Genomic DNA, 18804 nt, shown 5'->3' on the forward strand with positions numbered 1-18804 from the left:
AGCATCTATACCAGCTGAATATAGACAAAAATGCTGGAGAAACTCAGCGGGTGAGGCAGCATCTATGGAGCGAAGGAATAGGTGACATTTCGGGTCGAGACCCTTCTTCAGACTGAGTTTAGTTTAGTTTGGAGTCACAGCATGGAACAGCCCAACAAGTTCACGCCAACTGTCGATCACCCGTTCACACTAGTCCGATGTTATCTCATTTACTCATCCACTTCCTGCACACTGGAGACAAATTACGGAGGCCAATTAACCTATAAACCCACTTGTCTTTGGGATGTGAGAAGAAACTGGAGCACCGGAGAAGTCAAGAGAGTCCTGTAATACATAGTACAGTAAACAATATAATAAACGAGAAAAAAAGTTCAGTGCGTGCATACACAAACTCACACATGGTCACTGAGAACATGCAAGCTCCACACAGACAGTACCCGAGGTCAGGATTGAACCGGGGTCTCTGGCACTGTGAGGCTGCAGCACTACCAGCTGCTCCAGTACTTTAGAAGAAAAGCAGAATTAGGTTGAAAATCTAACGAGGGAAGGATTCCGACCAACAACATCACCTCTTCCTTTTCTACAGAGATGCAGCCTGACCGCTGAGTTATTCCAACACTTTGTTTTTATTTTTGGTATAACCCAGCATCTGCATTTCCTTCCTACACAAGAGAGAAATCAACTTAGTTTTAAGTTGCAGGGAAGGTGTGGAGAGATGCCCAGAATGAAAAAAAAATTCTGAATAAGAATATGAATAGGTGAGGCCAGCATTGCTGTGTACATAGATTGATGAGTTTCTGGTCCAGGTGTTAATGGGGAGCCCACAAACTATTAGAAACATAGAAATTAGGTGCAGGAGTAGGCCATTCGGCCCTTCAAGCCTGCACCGCCATTCAATATGATCATGGCTGATCATCCAACTCAGTATCCCGTACCTGCCTTCTCTCCATACCCTCTGATCCCCTTAGCCACAAGGGCCACATCTAACTCCCTCTTAAATATAGCCAATGAACTGGCCTCGACTACCTTCTGTGGCAGAGAGTTCCAGAGATTCACCACTCTCTGTGTGAAAAAAGTTCTTCTCATCTCGGTTTTAAAGGATTTCCCCCTTATCCTTAAGCTGTGACCCCTTGTCCTGGACTTCCCCAACATCGGGAGCAATCTTCCTGCATCTAGCCTGTCCAACCCCTTAAGAATTTTATAAGTTTCTATAAGATCCCCTCTCAATCTCCTAAATTCTAGAGAGTATAAACCAAGTCTATCCAGTCTTTCTTCATAAGACAGTCCTGACATCCCAGGAATCAGTCTGGTGAACCTTCTCTGCACTCCCTCTAGGGCAATAATGTCCTTCCTCAGATTTGGAGACCAAAACTGTACGCAATACTCCAGGTGTGGTCTCACCAAGACCCTGTACAACTGCAGTAGAACCTCCCTGCTCCTATACTCAAATCCTTTTGCTATGAAAGCTAACATACCATTCGCTTTCTTCACTGCCTGCTGCACCTGCATGCCTAGTTTCAATGACTGGTGTACCATGACACCCAGGTTTCGCTGCATCTCCCCTTTTCCTAGTCGGCCACCATTTAGATAATAGTCTGCTTTCCTGTTTTTGCCACCAAAATGGATAACCTCACATTTATCCACATTATACTGCATCTGCCAAACATTTGCCCACTCACCCAGCCTATCCAAGTCACCTTGCAGTCTCCTAGCATCCTCCTCACAGCTAACACTGCCCCCCAGCTTAGTGTCATCCGCAAACTTGGAGATATTGCCTTCAATTCCCTCATCCAGATCATTAATATATATTGTAAATAGCTGGGGTCCCAGCACTGAGCCTTGCGGTACCCCACTAGTCACTGCCTGCCATTGTGAAAAGGACCCGTTTACTCCTACTCTTTGCTTCCTGTTTGCCAGCCAGTTCTCTATCCACATCAATACTGAACCCCCAATGCCGTGTGCTTTAACATGAGCACTGATAAATGAGTGAAAATATGAAAAAGGAACATGAAAGTTGCATGTGTCATCTGTCTCATGAGTTAAGGGGTGGAGCTAGAAAGAGAGGAAATGAACACAAATGATGAAATGATTACCGATAGTGAGAATATTAAAAAGGAATGCAGAGCTGTATGATATACACATGTTAGGTGGCGCTAATAGAGAGAGAGAAACTAATAATAATAATAATACATTTTAGTTTCGGGCGCCTTTCAAAGTCTCAAGGACACCTTACAGAAAATTAACAGAAGAGAAAAAACATATAGTCGGAGTAAAATAAATAATAAGGACATCACCAATACACAAATTAAAGACAGAAATCGCTCCAAAGACACAAAATCAAAAAACACAATGTGAAAGAGAGCAGCGGCAGCTAAAGCGTGCCAGCATCCACTCTCCCTTCCAACAGCCATCTTGGACACAGACTAACATATTAACTTACACACAGGAAAAAAATCATCCCCCCACAGTGGTTACCACTGTGGGGGAAGGCACAATGTCCAGTCCCCATCCCCAGTTCACCCAAAGTCAGGCCTATTGAGGCCACCGCTATTGCCTCTATGTAGGCCCGATGTTCCTGGCCGTTCTCGCCGGGTGCTGTTGCCCCAGCGTCGGGAGAGTCCTCTCAGCGGCTGGGCCACCTGGAACGGCCGCTTCCTAGCTGGGGACCGCGGCTTCCGAAGCCGACAAGGCCACGCCGGGTTGGAGCTCCCAGGCTCCCGATGTTAAGAGTCGGCACCGCCCGCTCCACTCCGCAGCCTGGAGGTGTTGATCTCGGCTGTCACAGCTCACCGGAGCTCCAGCGCGTCGATCCAGCACGGCGACCCAGGCAAGGCATCGCCCGCTCCGCTCCGCGATAGCGCTCCAGCGCTGTACCGCCACTGAAGCCGAGGTGCTGGGCGGTCCCCGCCAGGAAACGGCGCTCCACGCCCGCTGGTAGGCCACGAGGACGGGTCGACAGGGCAGCCCGGAGAAAAAGCTGCCTCAGCGACCAGGTAGGGACCTAGAAGTATAATTACCCCCTACCCCCCACATTAAAAAGTCCATTTCTCCAACGGACGAAGCACAGGACTTACTAAAAACTTCAAAAAAAAGTGATTTAAACGGACGGCTGCTGGTCAGCAGCCGTTCCCCAAGATGGCTCCTCCTCCTAGACTGAGTTCATATCACAGGCATAGGTGGCAAGAAAAGTATTCATTGCAAGATTCCCAGCACTCCTCTACCATCACACTTTGCCTCCTATTGCAAAGCAAATTTTGATCCAATTTGCCAACTTGCCCTGGGTTCCAAGGGCCTGAATCTTTTGGATCATTCCTATGTGTGGGTCCTTCTAGAAGATGTTACTGAAGCCATGTAAACCACATCTATTCCCCTGCCCAAGTCAACACTTGTTACTTCCTCAGGAAAATTCAATCAGATTGGTTAAACAAAATCCACCATTGACCAAGCTATGCTGCCTTTTACCGATTGTTCCTTCAAGAGAAGATAAACAGACTTGGCCTGTCCTCTTTGGAATTTAGAAGAATGAGAGATGATCTAATTGTAAAATGCTAGATCCAATAAGAGGTATGACAGGGTAGATGTTGTGAGTCTCGAATGTTTCAAGATTACGGGCTGGGCATTTAAAATTTAGAATCAAATACTTTTTTCCTGCGGCAGAGAGTTATGGAAGTTCGGTCATTAGAAGTATTAAAAAGAGGGTGGATACATTTTTTGAAAGATTGTGTAATTGTGGATTATGGGGATCTATAACAGAGTAGGAATTGAGGCATGAAGTAGATCAGCTATGACTATACTGAAGAATGGGATTCACTGAAGGGGTGAGCTAGCCTGCTCCTGTACTATTTTCTTGTGCTCTTATATTACTTCAGCAAGTTATGGCATGCTCCCATAACTTTGAATATTTCCCAGTTATTTTTCCTTTACTGTTACTTTCTGCAAAGCAAGAAACAAAGAAGAACATAGAATTTGATATAAAAGACAGACACAAAATGCTGGAGTAACTCAGCGGGTCAGGCAGCCTCTCTGGAGAAGATGAACAAGTCAAGACTGTCTGAAAAGGGGTCGCGACCCAACAAGTCACTTGTCCATTTTCTCTAGAGATGCTGCCTGACCCGCTGAGTTACTCCAGCATTTTGTGTCTATCTTTGGTATAAACCAGCATCAGTATTTATACATTATAGAATTTGATACATCTCCTTTGTTGCTGTACTGGCTTAATTTGGACAAAGTTTACATTAAAACTCCAGGAAGTTGTTTAGAGATTGTTTAGATTGCAATGACAGCAAGGCATATTTAGCTTCAATATTATACACAATAAAATAAAAAAAGTAACATGTCTAATCTTGGTTGTAATGTGCTGTCAAAAGTCAAGTCTACAAATCTCTAACATATACACTCTGCATTAAAACTAAGAACTGGAACCTGGGTTTTAATATGAATGAGTTTATCGAAGGAGATTTTAACTCAAACAAACCATTTTATAAATTGTTTGAGTTATTGTTCTAAATCGTTCTTCATTTTAAACAAGTTAGCAATGATAATAACACTAGGGAGAAGAATTTAATCCTAATATGTTAAATGTTTGTTAAATGACAGTCATTTCCTGGCTTGATTTATGGAGTTGTGGAAATGGCAGCCTTCAGATTTAGTTCAGTTTTTTTTTCCAGTTGTTCTTAACCTACCTACCGTTTAGGTTTTGTTGTAACGGTAATGAACTCTCAAAAAGTGTGCAATATTGAAGTGTGTGTGCTTTACATTTTTCAATATAAATTATTCCAATAAATTAAATCACCATTACACACAAGCGTAACAATGGGGATAATCATTTATTGTAAACAGATAAGCAGTGCTACAACTTGTACGTCTGAACTTGCGCACAAGGAACAGTTAAATTCTTTGTGTCATGTAGTAAAGTGAAAGTGATGAACATCAACACAACTTGTTCAAACACACATTGGTTGACAAAGAAAATTGTTTATATATCTAAATCAAATGAGAATCTTTTTAAAGTAATCTAAATTTCAAAGTGTTTTAATGCTGGTCATCACCATATTTTTGCTAGACGGCTCATTATAAACAAATGATGAAATAGAAACAATTCCACGTACAGTAGGCTGCACCCCATTATAAATGTAATATATTGTAAACAGTGTTGATTTGAAAATACAAAGGGATAAATTCACATAGTTACACTGATGTTCATTTTGCATGTAATTTATGCTATAAAATATACACACTAATGGCACCAATTTAGGCACTGCCAAGAAATAAATCCTTAGACCTGCCTTTTATCAAGATTTAGAAAGCTACCATGGCTAGTTTGAATAGTCACATCTTTTCAATGAATTTACTTGAAATAAAATATCCTCCAACTTTGTATGTGGATGTTAGATTTAGACAGCAAGAATTTTACAAATGCTATTGTTGAGCACTTCAAGACAAATAAAAAATAAACTCACATTTATTCATTATTAGAAATCATGGGAAAATACGATTGGACTTCAAAGAGATATTCAGAGCTGGTTTTAGAGTTGGGGAGTATTTAGTGTTGGCAGTTCTTCACAATCCAATATTGTAAATTAAGTTTCATGCCATCTACTTACTAACGTGATTAATTTTATTAATTTCATAAAAAGGAAATTAAACGTTAGAAATGTTGTCTTCCTGTCTGATGATGGAGTTATGAAGTTCCTACTAAATGATGTTAAATGGTAAACATCACTTAGGGCTTCGCAGACTTTTAGTGCCTTTTTGGACATATTTATAATGAATTGTTTTCAGGTTATAAACATCTTCAACTCAACAGAATAAAATATAACACATCCTCATAGGATAAACACACAAGTTCAGGTGTTGAAAGTATCTCTTTGGCCACAATATTAGTTAAATGGCTGAAATGCTAATCTTTGCTATTCCAAAGTTGAAATGAATCTTTTATGACTAATCTTGAGAATTTTTTTTAAAAAGTATACATTTTAAATTGAGCTCCAGTGAATTTTAAGTGGATGCCCTAGCGACTGACGTCACTATTGATTACTGTTCAATTAAAGGAGAATATCCTTTACTTTTAAATGAGCATAATTCTATGCATGTTTACTTTAGCAAGGCTGGGAATGAGATGTTTAAAGCTTTGTCTGTATGGTTAGGGACGATTTTCATACCGGCAGCCACAGATGAGGTCAATCCTGATTTTGCTTAATGTACACACGTAATGTACTCCACAAATAAGTTGCTGGATAGTAACCAGGAACTAGACCAGTGCCTGACTTTCTTTTCCATAACTCATGGATTTTGTGGCTAACCATGATGTACAGCAATCTAAGCTCTGATAAACTAACCAACTCTGTTGTTACCACACAGTTAAAGCTGCGCTATGATTGCATTTGCATCTTTCTTTATTTTACTGTTATCACCGAAACCACAGATCAGTTAGTTTCCTATTGCCTTGCATTTAGTTAAAGCTGCCCTTTGATGCTAATAAAATTAGCGCATGATAGAAGAAACATTTCTAATGATATAATTCAAGGCAGAAATCCCAGTGCACAACTATTCACAATAGAAATGTAATTGCTTTGCCATTAAAAAAAAAGGATTATCACCTTGTGCTTGTGTTCAAAGATACAAACAAAATTCCAGTATGTGAACCGTAAAAAAAGCACCTGAATCCAAAGTAATTTACTTTTGGAAGTTTCTTTCCCTTGTCAGTTTTTCACTTCCCTTACCTTTCATAGGTATGGTCCTAAAGCAGCTAATTGGGCAACATGAATGATGGCAGGTTACTTGAGCATAAAGAAATTGTTGACATCAAATCTAAGCTTTATTCTTTCTGCTGTTGACTAAAACTTCGAGCAGGAGGTAAGAACAGGAATTCTGGCCAAATTTGTGTCAGGGAGTTGTAGATTTCTTTCAATATATTGATATGTGCTTTCTGATCATGACTATAATGAGATTTTATATTTTTGAATTGAGTTACTGTTTTAACCTAAACTAGTTCTACATTAGGAGAAAGAATTCACACCAAAGCCTAAATTCAGTTTAAATTCTATATTAAAAACCTGAAGTTTCTAATGTACCAAATATTGTTGTGGGTATCAAAGTGGGCAGCACAATCCAGTTGAGGTAAATTACTATCTAGAATAAATTACATTACATTTCTGGTTTTGTTTGTTGATTAATGCTAACTTTTACTATTTTAAATGCAACGTTTAGTTTGAGTTAACTTAAAATATCATCATATTAAATCTGTTGGTATTTGTTTCGAAAAGCAGCTCTTTTGAAAGGATTGATACTGCTGACATGCATTACTTTCTAAATGAAACAGGTTAGAGAGAATTTAGCAGCGTGGCGTGTTAAAACACAGAGCCATGGTTAGAAAGGAAATATATTAAATTTGAAGCCATGGGGCCAAGGATGGGGAGTGGGGACTTTAGAGGTGATGCAAATAGCACTTAGGACTGAAACAAACTGTTGAATTAGGGGATAAGGATCCTTTCCTGAAACCAATCTACCAATCTTCTGTTTCAATCCTGGTCATTGCTTCCCAGATTGATGGGTGATCCATTCCCAGATGATTTGTCATGGATAAATTATTGTCACATCTTTCTAAAGAATATTGGCATGCCCATGTAGATTTCTGATGCACTGGCGTGGTATATTATAATGACTGACAAGATGCACATTGATTGCTGCATCGCTTCATACTGGGAATTGCTTAACCTGTCATCCTGGTGGTTAGAGAATTTTAGCAGAGGCCTGAAGGTTTGTAAAACTGAGCTGCTGAAAAAAAACTGCAACGTAAAATAAAATTGCCGTTGCATTTAACTCTGCAGCAGCTTTGTCTTAGTCGCTCAATCAACTCTGCTATAGGAGAGCATACACTGTTAGAAGAAGAATGGAGAATCTTACAAAATATAGTTCAAAATATAAAATGTAACTTCTATATTTTAAGAGTAGAACTGTACTGCAGTCTTGAATTAAAAACCCTAAGTATTATCTTGACATGATGTTATTAATAATTACAGTGAACATTTTAAAATATTCAACATGAAGCAGCAACAAGAATATCACTTACTAATAAATTGTCGGAACTATTTCTTTGAGTGTGAACATGATTGTGAGGGAAGGTGACAGTACAGCTTCATCAGGTCACCCTCCCAATGCTGTTTATAAAAATTGCCTTGGTTTGAACTTAAATGGTTTTCCATCTTTATAATTTTTTTTTTTTGCTCATTTATACATCTGCAACCCTTGCTAAAATACAAAACATAAACAAATTTAACAATGTATCATGATTATTCACCAACTACACATACAACAGGTTACAGGAAGAAAATACACTTTGCTGAAAAGTTAAAATATACTTGGAATACTGTTTAAACAGAACAACAACTTCAACATTTTGAACAATGATTTTAGACTCTGCTAGGTTGATCTTTTGTTAATAGGTCAAGATTTATTATCTGTCTACCAAAATCCAGCTGCTGATACTGTATGTATCGTAACAATAAAATACTATGTTGGAAATTTAGAAAACAAGTTGAAAATCTAAAAGGTGGACAATAGCACCATCAAGAGATAAAAAGCCCTTAAATCCCATAATAAAACCGGCTACAAAGTACACTAGAAAACTGTGAAGTATAATCCTCACACTATTGTAAGAAAACTATAACTAAAAGTAGGAATTCTGGTTTCTTCCCATATAAAAGATGAGATTACAAAATCTAAAACAACTATAGTAGGCATGCTAGCTACCTACTCTGTCCTGAGTTGTGACTGTGAATAATGGCCACAGTATCGTAAATGTACAGCATACAGCCTTCACAATAATGCCAAGCAGATATTTTGTGTCACAGTATACTGAAAACCAGTCTGGATTTGTTTCACTACTTGTTAGTTTCTAAGAGAGCACCGTAAGTTTCTGAAAGACCTATTATATGCTGCGTTATTCACAAGCAAAATAATCCTTCAGAGGTGCAAATAGGTGGCGAATGACAGGCACACTCCAAGACCTTCCAAGAAGTTTCTGCCGAGCTCCTCTCCCCATGTTCGACACGTCTGTGTAGTGCACTGGAAAGCCAAAGATCCTGCAGGAAGAGAGCATAAAATATTTTCGTCAAATTATGGAATTATAACTAAAATTATCTATATTTTCAGTTTGGGCTTTTCTTTACAAATGTAACTGCAGCACCCTTTGTTTCAACCATCCACCGATGAAAAACCCTGTATCCACCTGATGGATTGAGCTGCTTGAGATATATCAGATTTAATCAGTCAGCAGGTAAAGCTTTCACTTGTTCCTCAACTTTTGTTGATACATATCGACAACTGACAATACCGTCTTGTTTCGCACAAAGGAATTCAGTATAACAGGTATGCAAGCTATGTGCTGGAAGCTGAAGATCCTGTTGGCACTGAAAGAGGTATCCATAACGTATACCCAATGTAATCGTTACATTTTTTTGCGCAGGCAAGCAATCCACCAACCATTCTTTAACCCCATTTACAAAAAAGGTTGTTCTGAACATAGCTGATGTCATTAGAGGCTTTCGGGAAAGTTCACAAGTACTTTGCTAGTGACTTGCCTGGGGGTGTCAAGCACAACATTTCTGTCTGCAAGTCAGCTGTGAAGGAACTCTTAGCCCCAACATCTGGTAAATTTTGACTTGCCTATTCCAGCCTACAGACTGTTACTGATCTTCTATGTTATAATATTGTGACATATTTAATGAAACATTCACAAGGTCCAATATGATGGATGCACACCAGGGATAAACCGTTAAATATGAACAGAATGTGCTAAAAACATCGTGCAAATGTACCTCTTGATCACAAATATAAAAGCTAGTGCTACAAATAGGAACATAATATCACAAGGTTATTATAGAAAATAATGTGAGCAAATGACTGCAGGATTTCTGTCCCAAATTACCCTTCCATGTGTTCTGCCGAGCACAGCATGGAGGCTGAGATAGCTGGGCAAAAATATGAACACAGAGAGTCATAGAGCATGGAGACAGGCACTTCGGCCCAACTTGCCCATGCCGACCAAGATACTGATCCCACCTGCCTCCGCCCACATCATCAATCCTGGGTCAAGCTTTTCCTACATCATTCTTACTGCTGCTTTCCCCTTACATCCAAATGTACGTGGATTTAGTTGCACAGAATGGGTGCCACCTGGCATCACTTATACAAGGCTACGTGACGTAGCCTCACGTAGGCATCTAACAGTTATAAAGATGCTGCAACACATAACACAGATAAAGAACATTTATATGACATTATTATTTAGGAACTTTATGAACAACATAAATCTAGTTACTGAGGCTGAATCATAATAGTTACAAAAAATATTTTATCCCAGAAAATATTTTCTCACATAGGTCACATTATGTGTAGTACAAGCGCTGACGATTTAGAGGTGATATTTCTTCCTCAAAGGAAGAAAATACTAAAGATCACAGAAACAATAGACAATAGATGCAGGAGTAGGCCATTCGGCCCTTCGAGCCAGCACCGCCATTCAATGGGTGATCATGGCTGATCATCCCCAATCAATACCCCGTTCCTGCCTTCTCCCTACATCCCCTGACTCCGCTATCTTTAAGAGCCCTATCTAGCTCTCTCTTGAAAGTATCCAGAGAACTGGCCTCCACCGCCTTCTGAGGCAGAGAATTCCACAGACTCACAACTCTCTGTGTGAAAAACTCTCTTATTATATTGGTTTATTCTGATCCTATAGGCTTTCCTTATATTCGATTAAATCAATTAGACAGACTATAACAGATTTTGTGACAAATAGGAAATCTTTGTGAAATGATGAGAAAATGCAGCAATCAGGCATGACCCCTGGAGAAAGAAATAACGTTCTCTTTTCAGATCAACTTTTCTTTTTCAATAGAGCACAGAAATCGGTTGATGGCATAATTATTTTACAAGCAAGTAATTGCAAAGGTGGGCACAAATTTTGCAGTAGAATTGCACTGATAAACCAGATAAAGGGTCTGAAAAAGAGTCTCGACCCGAAACGTCACCCATTCCTTCTCTCCAGAGATGCTGCCGGTCCCGCTGAGTTATTCCAGCCTTTTGTGTCTATCTAAAGAGATACATATCTGTACCCAAAACAGCTCTGTACACATGCAAATAAAGTACTTAGCATCTAAAGTATTTTTGTAAAAATTGTCCAAGTTGAATAATAATAATAATAATAATAAATTTTATTTATGGGCGCCTTTCAAGAGTCTCAAGGACACCTTACAAAAATTTAGCAGGTAGAGGAAAAACATGTAAGGGGAATGAAATAAATAGTAGAGACATGACTAGTACACAAAGTAAAGACAGAATACAATTCAAAACACAATATGAGGCAATTAATGCACAGATGAAAAGGGAGGGGGACGTGGGGCTAAGGATAGGCAGAGGTGAAGAGATGGGTCTTGAGGCGGGACTGGAAGATGGTGAGGGACACGGAATTGCGGATCAGTTGGGGGAGGGAGTTCCAGAGCCTGGGAGCTGCCCTGGAGAAGGCTCTGTCCCCAAAACTGCGGAGGTTGGACTTGTGGATGGAGAGGAGACCGGCTGATGTGGATTTGAGGGACCGTGAGGGTTGGTAGGGGGAGAGGAGGTAGAATAGAATAGAATAGTTTCTTTATTGTCATTGTAACATGAACCATGTACAACGAAATTGTAAAATGTCAGCCAGTCAGTGCACCATTCAAACATTTCTAAAAGCTAACGATACATACAAAGTAAAATATTTAAAAAGATAAACAACTAAAATAAATATCATAAAAATAGCACGCATAAACACCCAGCCCTACATCCTTCTGTCGATTTCATGTATGTATGTATCGCCCCTGCGTTCCTTGGCGGCTACATTTAGTGCCTTTATAGCAGTGGGGTAAAAACTGTTTTTAAGTCTGTTTGTCCTTGTCCTTGTAGATCTGTACCGTCTGCCTGACGGTAACAGTTCAAACAGGGAGTGTCCGGGGTGGGAAATGTCCTTTATAATACTCTGGGATTTTTTGATGCAGCGGGAACTGTGTAAGTCCTCCAAGGTAAGGAGAGGGCATCCGACAATCCTCTGGGCGTTGTCAATGGCCCTCTGGAGCGCTTTCCTCTGAGCCGCTGTGCAGCTGGTGTACCATACGCATACACAGTATGTTAGGAGGCTCTCAATGGAGCACCGATAAAAGGACAGCAGATAAAAGGTCAGTGAGATATGGGGGGGGCCAGATGGTGGAGGGCTTTGTAGGTGAGGATCAGGATTTTGTAGGTGATCTGGTGGGAGATGGGAAGCCAGTGAAGTTGTTTGAGGACTGGAGTGATGTGATGCCAGGATTTGGTGTGGGTGATGAGTCGGGCGGCTCATAATGAATACACCTAACTATTGCTGGCTGCTACCAAGACTCTACTAACAAATGCCTGAATAACACTCATTCCATCACTTAATCCCAGGTCACACTTGTCCAGGCCCACTGGCTCAGCAAAAACCTAGAGCAAATAACCCTTTGTATAGTCAGGATCCATGAATAAAAGGTGGACATCGGACTTGAGAGAGAACATACCAACAAGAATAGGTCATATTCCAGATGCTAGCAAACCATTGCCTCATAGAAGTGGGCAACAATAGTGACAAAAGCTTTTCACTGTACCTCAATACAAGTGATGATAAACTAAACTGAACTTTTTTTCCTTCTGTAAGCCTGGAGGTTATTTGTCGGTATATTTGCATGTGTATAATCCAGTAATCAGAATTACCAGAGGCTCAGAATATATTTTTATGATTTGCATTGTGTAATGTACATTGTAATATTGCAAATCATTTTACCTTGGAGCAATTTTCTCAAGATTGTTTATCTGATCACTTCACCTTCACCTGCCTCTCAGCTATTTGCCACATCGCTTACCAGAAATGGCCCCAATGATACTTAACCTTGCTCCAGACAACTTGTTTAGTTTTTTTAGTTTAGAGATACAGCGAGGAAACAGACCCTTCGACCCACCGAGTCCACACCGACCCGCGATCCCTGCACATTAACATATCCTACACACCCGAATGACAATTTGTGCAAAAAACAACAAGAAGCTGGACAAACTGATTAAACGAGCTAGCTCAGTGCTGGAGGGGAGAGTGGACTCTGGGATGGATGTGCTCGAGAGGCGTATGAGGCGCAAGGTGCAGATTATCCTGAAAAACCCCAGGCATCCCCTCCATGTAACTCTGGAGAGTCAAAAAAGCACTCGGAACAACAACCGGCTCCTCTCCCTGCCCTGCAGAACGGAGCGGTTCAGGAGATCCTTCACCCCTGCAGCCATTAGATTTTATAATTCGGACTGCTAGGCTGTAGGGGGATGCATTTTTGCATTTTTTAATTTTTAATTGTTAATTATTGGCCTTTTTAAGTATTTATTGCTCTCAGATAGTGTCAACATGGTATTTTATGTATTTTCTGTCTGCGTTAGTTTTGAATGTGTGGGTTTGTTGGCTGGGGGCTTCTGGACATCTGAATTTCCCTGAGGGGATCAATATAGTATTTATTATTATTATTATTATTATTTATTTATTTATATTTAATCATGCATCCGGAATAATAAAAAAATCATTAATTTACTCCAGAAAGAAATTGCACATTAGATGGTTTGCAGAGTAAAAGTTTGATTTTGATGAAACTTGAGCGTTTGTTTAGTTCAGAGATACAGGCCCTTCGGCCCACTGAGTCCATGCCGACCATCAATTACCCGTTCACACTAACTCTACATTTTCCCACTTTCTTATCCACTCACTACTCACTTGGGGCAATTTTACAGAGGCCTACAAACCCGCACGCCTTTGGGATGAGGCTTGTGTAGTGAAGACAGCCTTATCTTCACTACACAAAAATGTAATCTATTTTTCAGTTCCAGACAGCCATCTTGCAAGAAAAGATGATGAGGAAGACAGTTTCAATGGAGATCACCAAGTCAAGAACAGACCCCCCCCGCCCCACACACCCGCAACACCCGCCCCACACACCCGCCCCCCCCCCGCCCCCCCCCCCGCCCCACACACCCGCCCCCCCCACCCGCCCCACACCCGCCCCCCCCCGCCCCCCCACACACCCGCCCCCCCCCCGCCCCACACACCCCCCCCCCCCCGCCCCCCCCGCCCCACACCCCCGCAACACCCGCCCCACACACCCGCAACACCCGCCCCACACACCTGCAACACTTTACAACCAAGAAAACAGCATCGTGATTTTCCATAACACGAGGCCGCATCAACTGAGCATGCATCAAAAAATACAAGTTGCACAAAAGTGTGTTTATTTATTTACCCCGTTTTGAAACAAATTCCATGAGAGCAATTTTTTTTTCCCTATCTCTAATTGGGTGGTGGTTTGTGAATTCTGTACGGGTAAGTTTCCATTACTCGAAATAGCTCTCAAGGTTAACGGGGTCAAGGGATATGGGAATAAAGCAGGGATGGGGTACTGATTTTGGATGATCAGCTGTGTTCAGATTGAATGGCCTACTCCTGCACCTATTTTCTATGTTTCTACCCATTTTGGGGTCTCAATGAAGATGGGTTGCAGTTTCATTCCTGGGAGTAAGCATTCTTCACCAGATCTTTTATCATTGGTTTCATGCAATTACTCTAGTGTAATAAGATAATTTCAAACCAGTTAAATATCCTCACTGTAACTGAAGCAGATTTTTATATTGCTGTAAACACATTTATTTTTAGTATACAAATTTTTTTTTTTCTGATTGCAAGTTTCTACGACACAGAATATTTTCAGAAAACTAATGCAATCAACAGCAGATCATAATATTCCATCACTATTGAGTTTTATTTGATGTGAATCACTTTAATCCATAAAACACAAAGTGCTGGATTAACTCAGCAGGTCAGGCAGCGTCTCTGGAGAATGTGGATAGGTGACGTTTTGGGTCAGGTCCCCCTCGTCAGTCTCATGGTTACTGTTATCCACCTCTGATTTGAAATGCTGTGTTAAATAATATAAATGTCTGTGTTGAACTGTGATTCTCCTCATGGTATGTCCTTGATTCAAACTTGATTCAAGGTCAGATACTGAGTGGAGGACGACTATTTGGTTAATGGGAGGAGCTGAAAGTAGGTTCAATTAAACTGAAATGGGGAGGAAAAACGAACTTGAAAATTGGTGTGAAAGAGGCATTTGATAGTAATTCTGGCAAGGCTCACCTCTCCAGTTCTGTACACCACAGAATGTCTTCCTTCCCATTCATGATAACTGGGAAATGTTGATCCTTGCCCTGCTTGATGGAGTTCGACCTTGTTGTTATGGTCCTAACTTTGCTAAACTGTAGAACATTGTAATAAAAAATGTCAGGGTCCATTTCACGAGATATCCAATTAAAATGTCAGTTTCAACACATTGCAAATAAAATATTTGCTCAATTTCACAATAGAATAGGTGTTTTATGTATATTCAAAATTCTCATGACTTTTAAAGCAACACATCCGGTCACCTTGAAAAATGTAATATTAGGCAGACAGGACCTCCTCTAAACAAATCATGCTGACTATCCCTGATCAATTCCTCAGAATCATTTCCAATCATTACCCTATCAATGATGTTAGACCTTACTTATCCCTACAGTTTTCTTGCCTAAAGATACAAAATTCACTGTTTTCAAAGCACCCGATAACTCTTCTGCAGCTGTTGAGGGTTTGAAAGTTTCTATCAGAACTCCTTTATCTCCTCCTCTGCCAGTAGTGGCCGGGGATACATCTCTTTAGGTCCTGGGGATTTAATCTCCTTCCGGCTCATTTACAATTTTGTACCTAATTTGTTGATGACTTCCTCTCCAACAGGAAGTCTGTTAGAGCTGAAGTGCATCAAGAGAGATTGAGAAAACAATGACGGAAGCCACCTCAATCAGTTTACATGACCCTTTAGGACCTTACAAATGCCTTTGATTCCATCTATCAACAGGAACTTATGCAATGCCCTTTACAAATCTGGCAGTCCACAGAAATACTCCATTCTATGCCTACAATGTATCTAACGTGTCGTTATCTCCAAGTTGCAAGCTCAGTTTGACTAAAGGTTCCAGAACAAACCAACAGTGTCAGAACAAGAGCAGAACACAGGAAGAATTCAGCGAGTCAAGCAGCAGCTGTGGAGGAAACATGTGTACGTTGATGTTTCAAGTTGGGACCCAGTATCAGGACTGAGAAGGAACAGGAAAGCTTGCAGCAGTACATCGGGGCAGGTCTATGTGATAGGTGTAACCAGATAGGGCGGTGATGATGCCAACTGGTTTCAGTAGAAATCTTGCAAGTATCAAAGGAAAGAAGTATATTTTTTTTTAATGCTAAACTCCAAGCCAACAAGCTGAGAACACAATTTAATGACAGCAATCAGCTTCACTTGGAATCAATTTTCTAATTCAGAATCAATAGCTGAGGAGATTTATAATTGATTTATTTTCCCAAAATAATTAAATACGAAACTCTTAGGGAATTTCACTTGCCATGTTTCCTAATCAGGATATACATATTACAAGTGCAGAGTAATTATACAGGGAATGGGATGATGATTGGTACAGGAGCCTGGAATATCTGGACTGCATGCACCATAGAGCCTTCAGTGGTATTTACAGAATCTTTGGAATTTCATATCCATTTACTGAAATTGAAAAATGTGACCAGTGTGAATGACCTCAGTGCCTTCAGCAAAGGAGGGGGAAGAATACGCAAAGCTAAAAACTTATATAAACTTATTATATTGATAGTTTAGTTTACTTTAGTTTCGTTTAGAGATACAGTACGAAACAGGCCCTTCGGCCCATCGAGTCCACCCTGACCAACCATCCCCGTACACTTCCACTATCAAACACACTAGGGACAATTTACAATTTTTACCGCAGCCAATTAACTTACAATCCTGTACATCTTTGGAGAACAATCCCAAAACATTTCTGTTGAACAACTACAGCCAGTGAGAGAGAGGACATGGTAATACAGTGATCCTTAAAATGAAAATCGTCCCAGGTACCAGGAAGATCTAGTAAAGGTACATTTAACTGAGTAAATGATGAAAGCATGTACAGAGCTTACCTTTGCTATCCTACCATGCTCAAGGCAGTGCTGCAGTTCCAGTTTATCTGCTGAAGAAGCAACCAGGGGCCTGAGAAAGTGGAAAATCTGACTTCAGTGCCAAATATTCCATGCATTTTCTCAATCATGCATTTTTAACCAATGCAGAAACTTTTTTTTTTGTTATAAAACAAGACTAATCACAATAACAGCGAAAATATGATGCTGGCTAATCAAACGACAACATACTTCTTTATGGAGAAATGCAACAAAAGTAATAAAAACGGATTTTAATGACGTCACACGAACAAACTGATAAAAGACGGGACAAACAGACAACAAAACGAGCATTTAGAGAATAAACGTCATAGCCCCAGCCCATCACAAGGTATTTTACTGATGATGAACAGTATATAGACTTGGTATAATCACTGGCGCAAGTGATTACAGCAGGCAGTTTGTGCAAACCCAGCTCCCACAAACAATAACGAGGTGTTGATGGAAACCATAGGATCTTTGACATCCTCATAAAAAAGCAGACTCAACATCAATTTAATATCTCAGCTATGAGTAGGCACCTCTGACAGTTCAGTGTTCTCTCGGGTTTTGCAGCTGAGATGTTTTTGTTCAAGTCTCCAGAGAGAGACATGACTTATGATTCAGAAGGCCCATAGGCAAAATAACCAGATGAACAGTGCAAGACACACAGTGCCTTTTTATTATAAAGGTGGTGGGAAGTGCACTGTAGTTACCAGCTGTAGTGGAGTCCTTGCAAGAAAAAAGCAATAGTTATATATTCAAATAAATCCCACTGGACGAATCTTGGGGAAGATATTGCTGCAGCAGTACATTTAAATTAACTACAATTAAATTAACACAGGCATTCCTGGGATACAAACACCCGACTTACGGGCACCCCTGCATATGGACAAGCTCCCACAACATTGTTAAATTAAAATATGCCCAACCTAGGTACATACATTCGTTCCTACGAAATGTCAGAACTAGTTTCCTCTCTCGACCTTTAGTAATTGTTCTTTCTTATCACTTCTGTGCTTTGGATGCCATTTATTACAATACTGCGGAGGTATGGTCATCATAGGGGGTGATTGTGGTTTATTTTCCAACTTACGGATAAAACTGACCTGCCCACCTCTGTAAAGATGGACCCCCAATGTTGCCTGGGAGCGGCCTGTACTATTCAATATGAGCTACTATTAAAGTGCTGATTCTTGACAGAAATAGCATCAGAGTGTCATTCAGTAGGGATGGGAACCATTAGCTCCATGCTACGTATGCTATTTCTTTGAAAACTTTAGACTTTAGAAACACAGTGTAGAAACAGGCCCTTCAGTCCACCAAGTCCATGCCGACCAGTAATTGACCCATACACTAATACTATCCTACACACTAGGGACAATTTACAGACTCCAATTCACATACAAAACCTACACGTTTTTGGAGTGTGGGAGGAAACATGAGCAGCCGGAGGAAACCCAGTGTGTTTTTTGTATATTTATATTGCCATTCACGTGCCAAAAAATATGCACGTCATCACTTTAACACAGTTCTTTCCAAATAATTATTTTAAAAGTAGTTTCTTTGTTTGTGTACATCTAGTGTTACAACTAAACAATTTACATCATGCCAAACTTATTTTTCTACTTGAACTAAACAAATGATTTTTCTATTCTCCATGAACTCAAGTCTATGATGGTCATGCACATATTTTTAAGACC

The 18804-nt window shown here is 40.3% G+C and overlaps 1 protein-coding gene across 3 annotated transcripts in view; it reads right to left on the reverse strand.

Annotated features, from left to right (window-relative positions):
• Positions 1-4807: 4807 nt before the first annotated feature.
• LOC116986138 (DNA (cytosine-5)-methyltransferase 3B-like) overlaps positions 4808-18804 on the reverse strand; it is a 104108-nt gene continuing 90111 nt past the window's right edge. For 2 of the 3 annotated variants that reach the window (XM_033041316.1, XM_033041314.1), the window contains 3 exons: positions 17087-17156; positions 15206-15324; positions 4808-9083 (listed from right to left, as the gene is read on the reverse strand). In XM_033041316.1, the coding sequence (XP_032897207.1) occupies positions 8942-9083; positions 15206-15324; positions 17087-17156 (331 nt within the window). In that variant the 3' untranslated portion in view covers positions 4808-8941. The remainder of the gene's footprint in view (positions 9084-15205; positions 15325-17086; positions 17157-18804) is intronic. The other variant, XM_033041317.1, reaches the window with a different exon arrangement.

The sequence above is a fragment of the Amblyraja radiata genome, chromosome 23, assembly GCF_010909765.2.
Source record: "Amblyraja radiata isolate CabotCenter1 chromosome 23, sAmbRad1.1.pri, whole genome shotgun sequence".
Lineage (NCBI taxonomy): Eukaryota > Metazoa > Chordata > Chondrichthyes > Rajiformes > Rajidae > Amblyraja > Amblyraja radiata.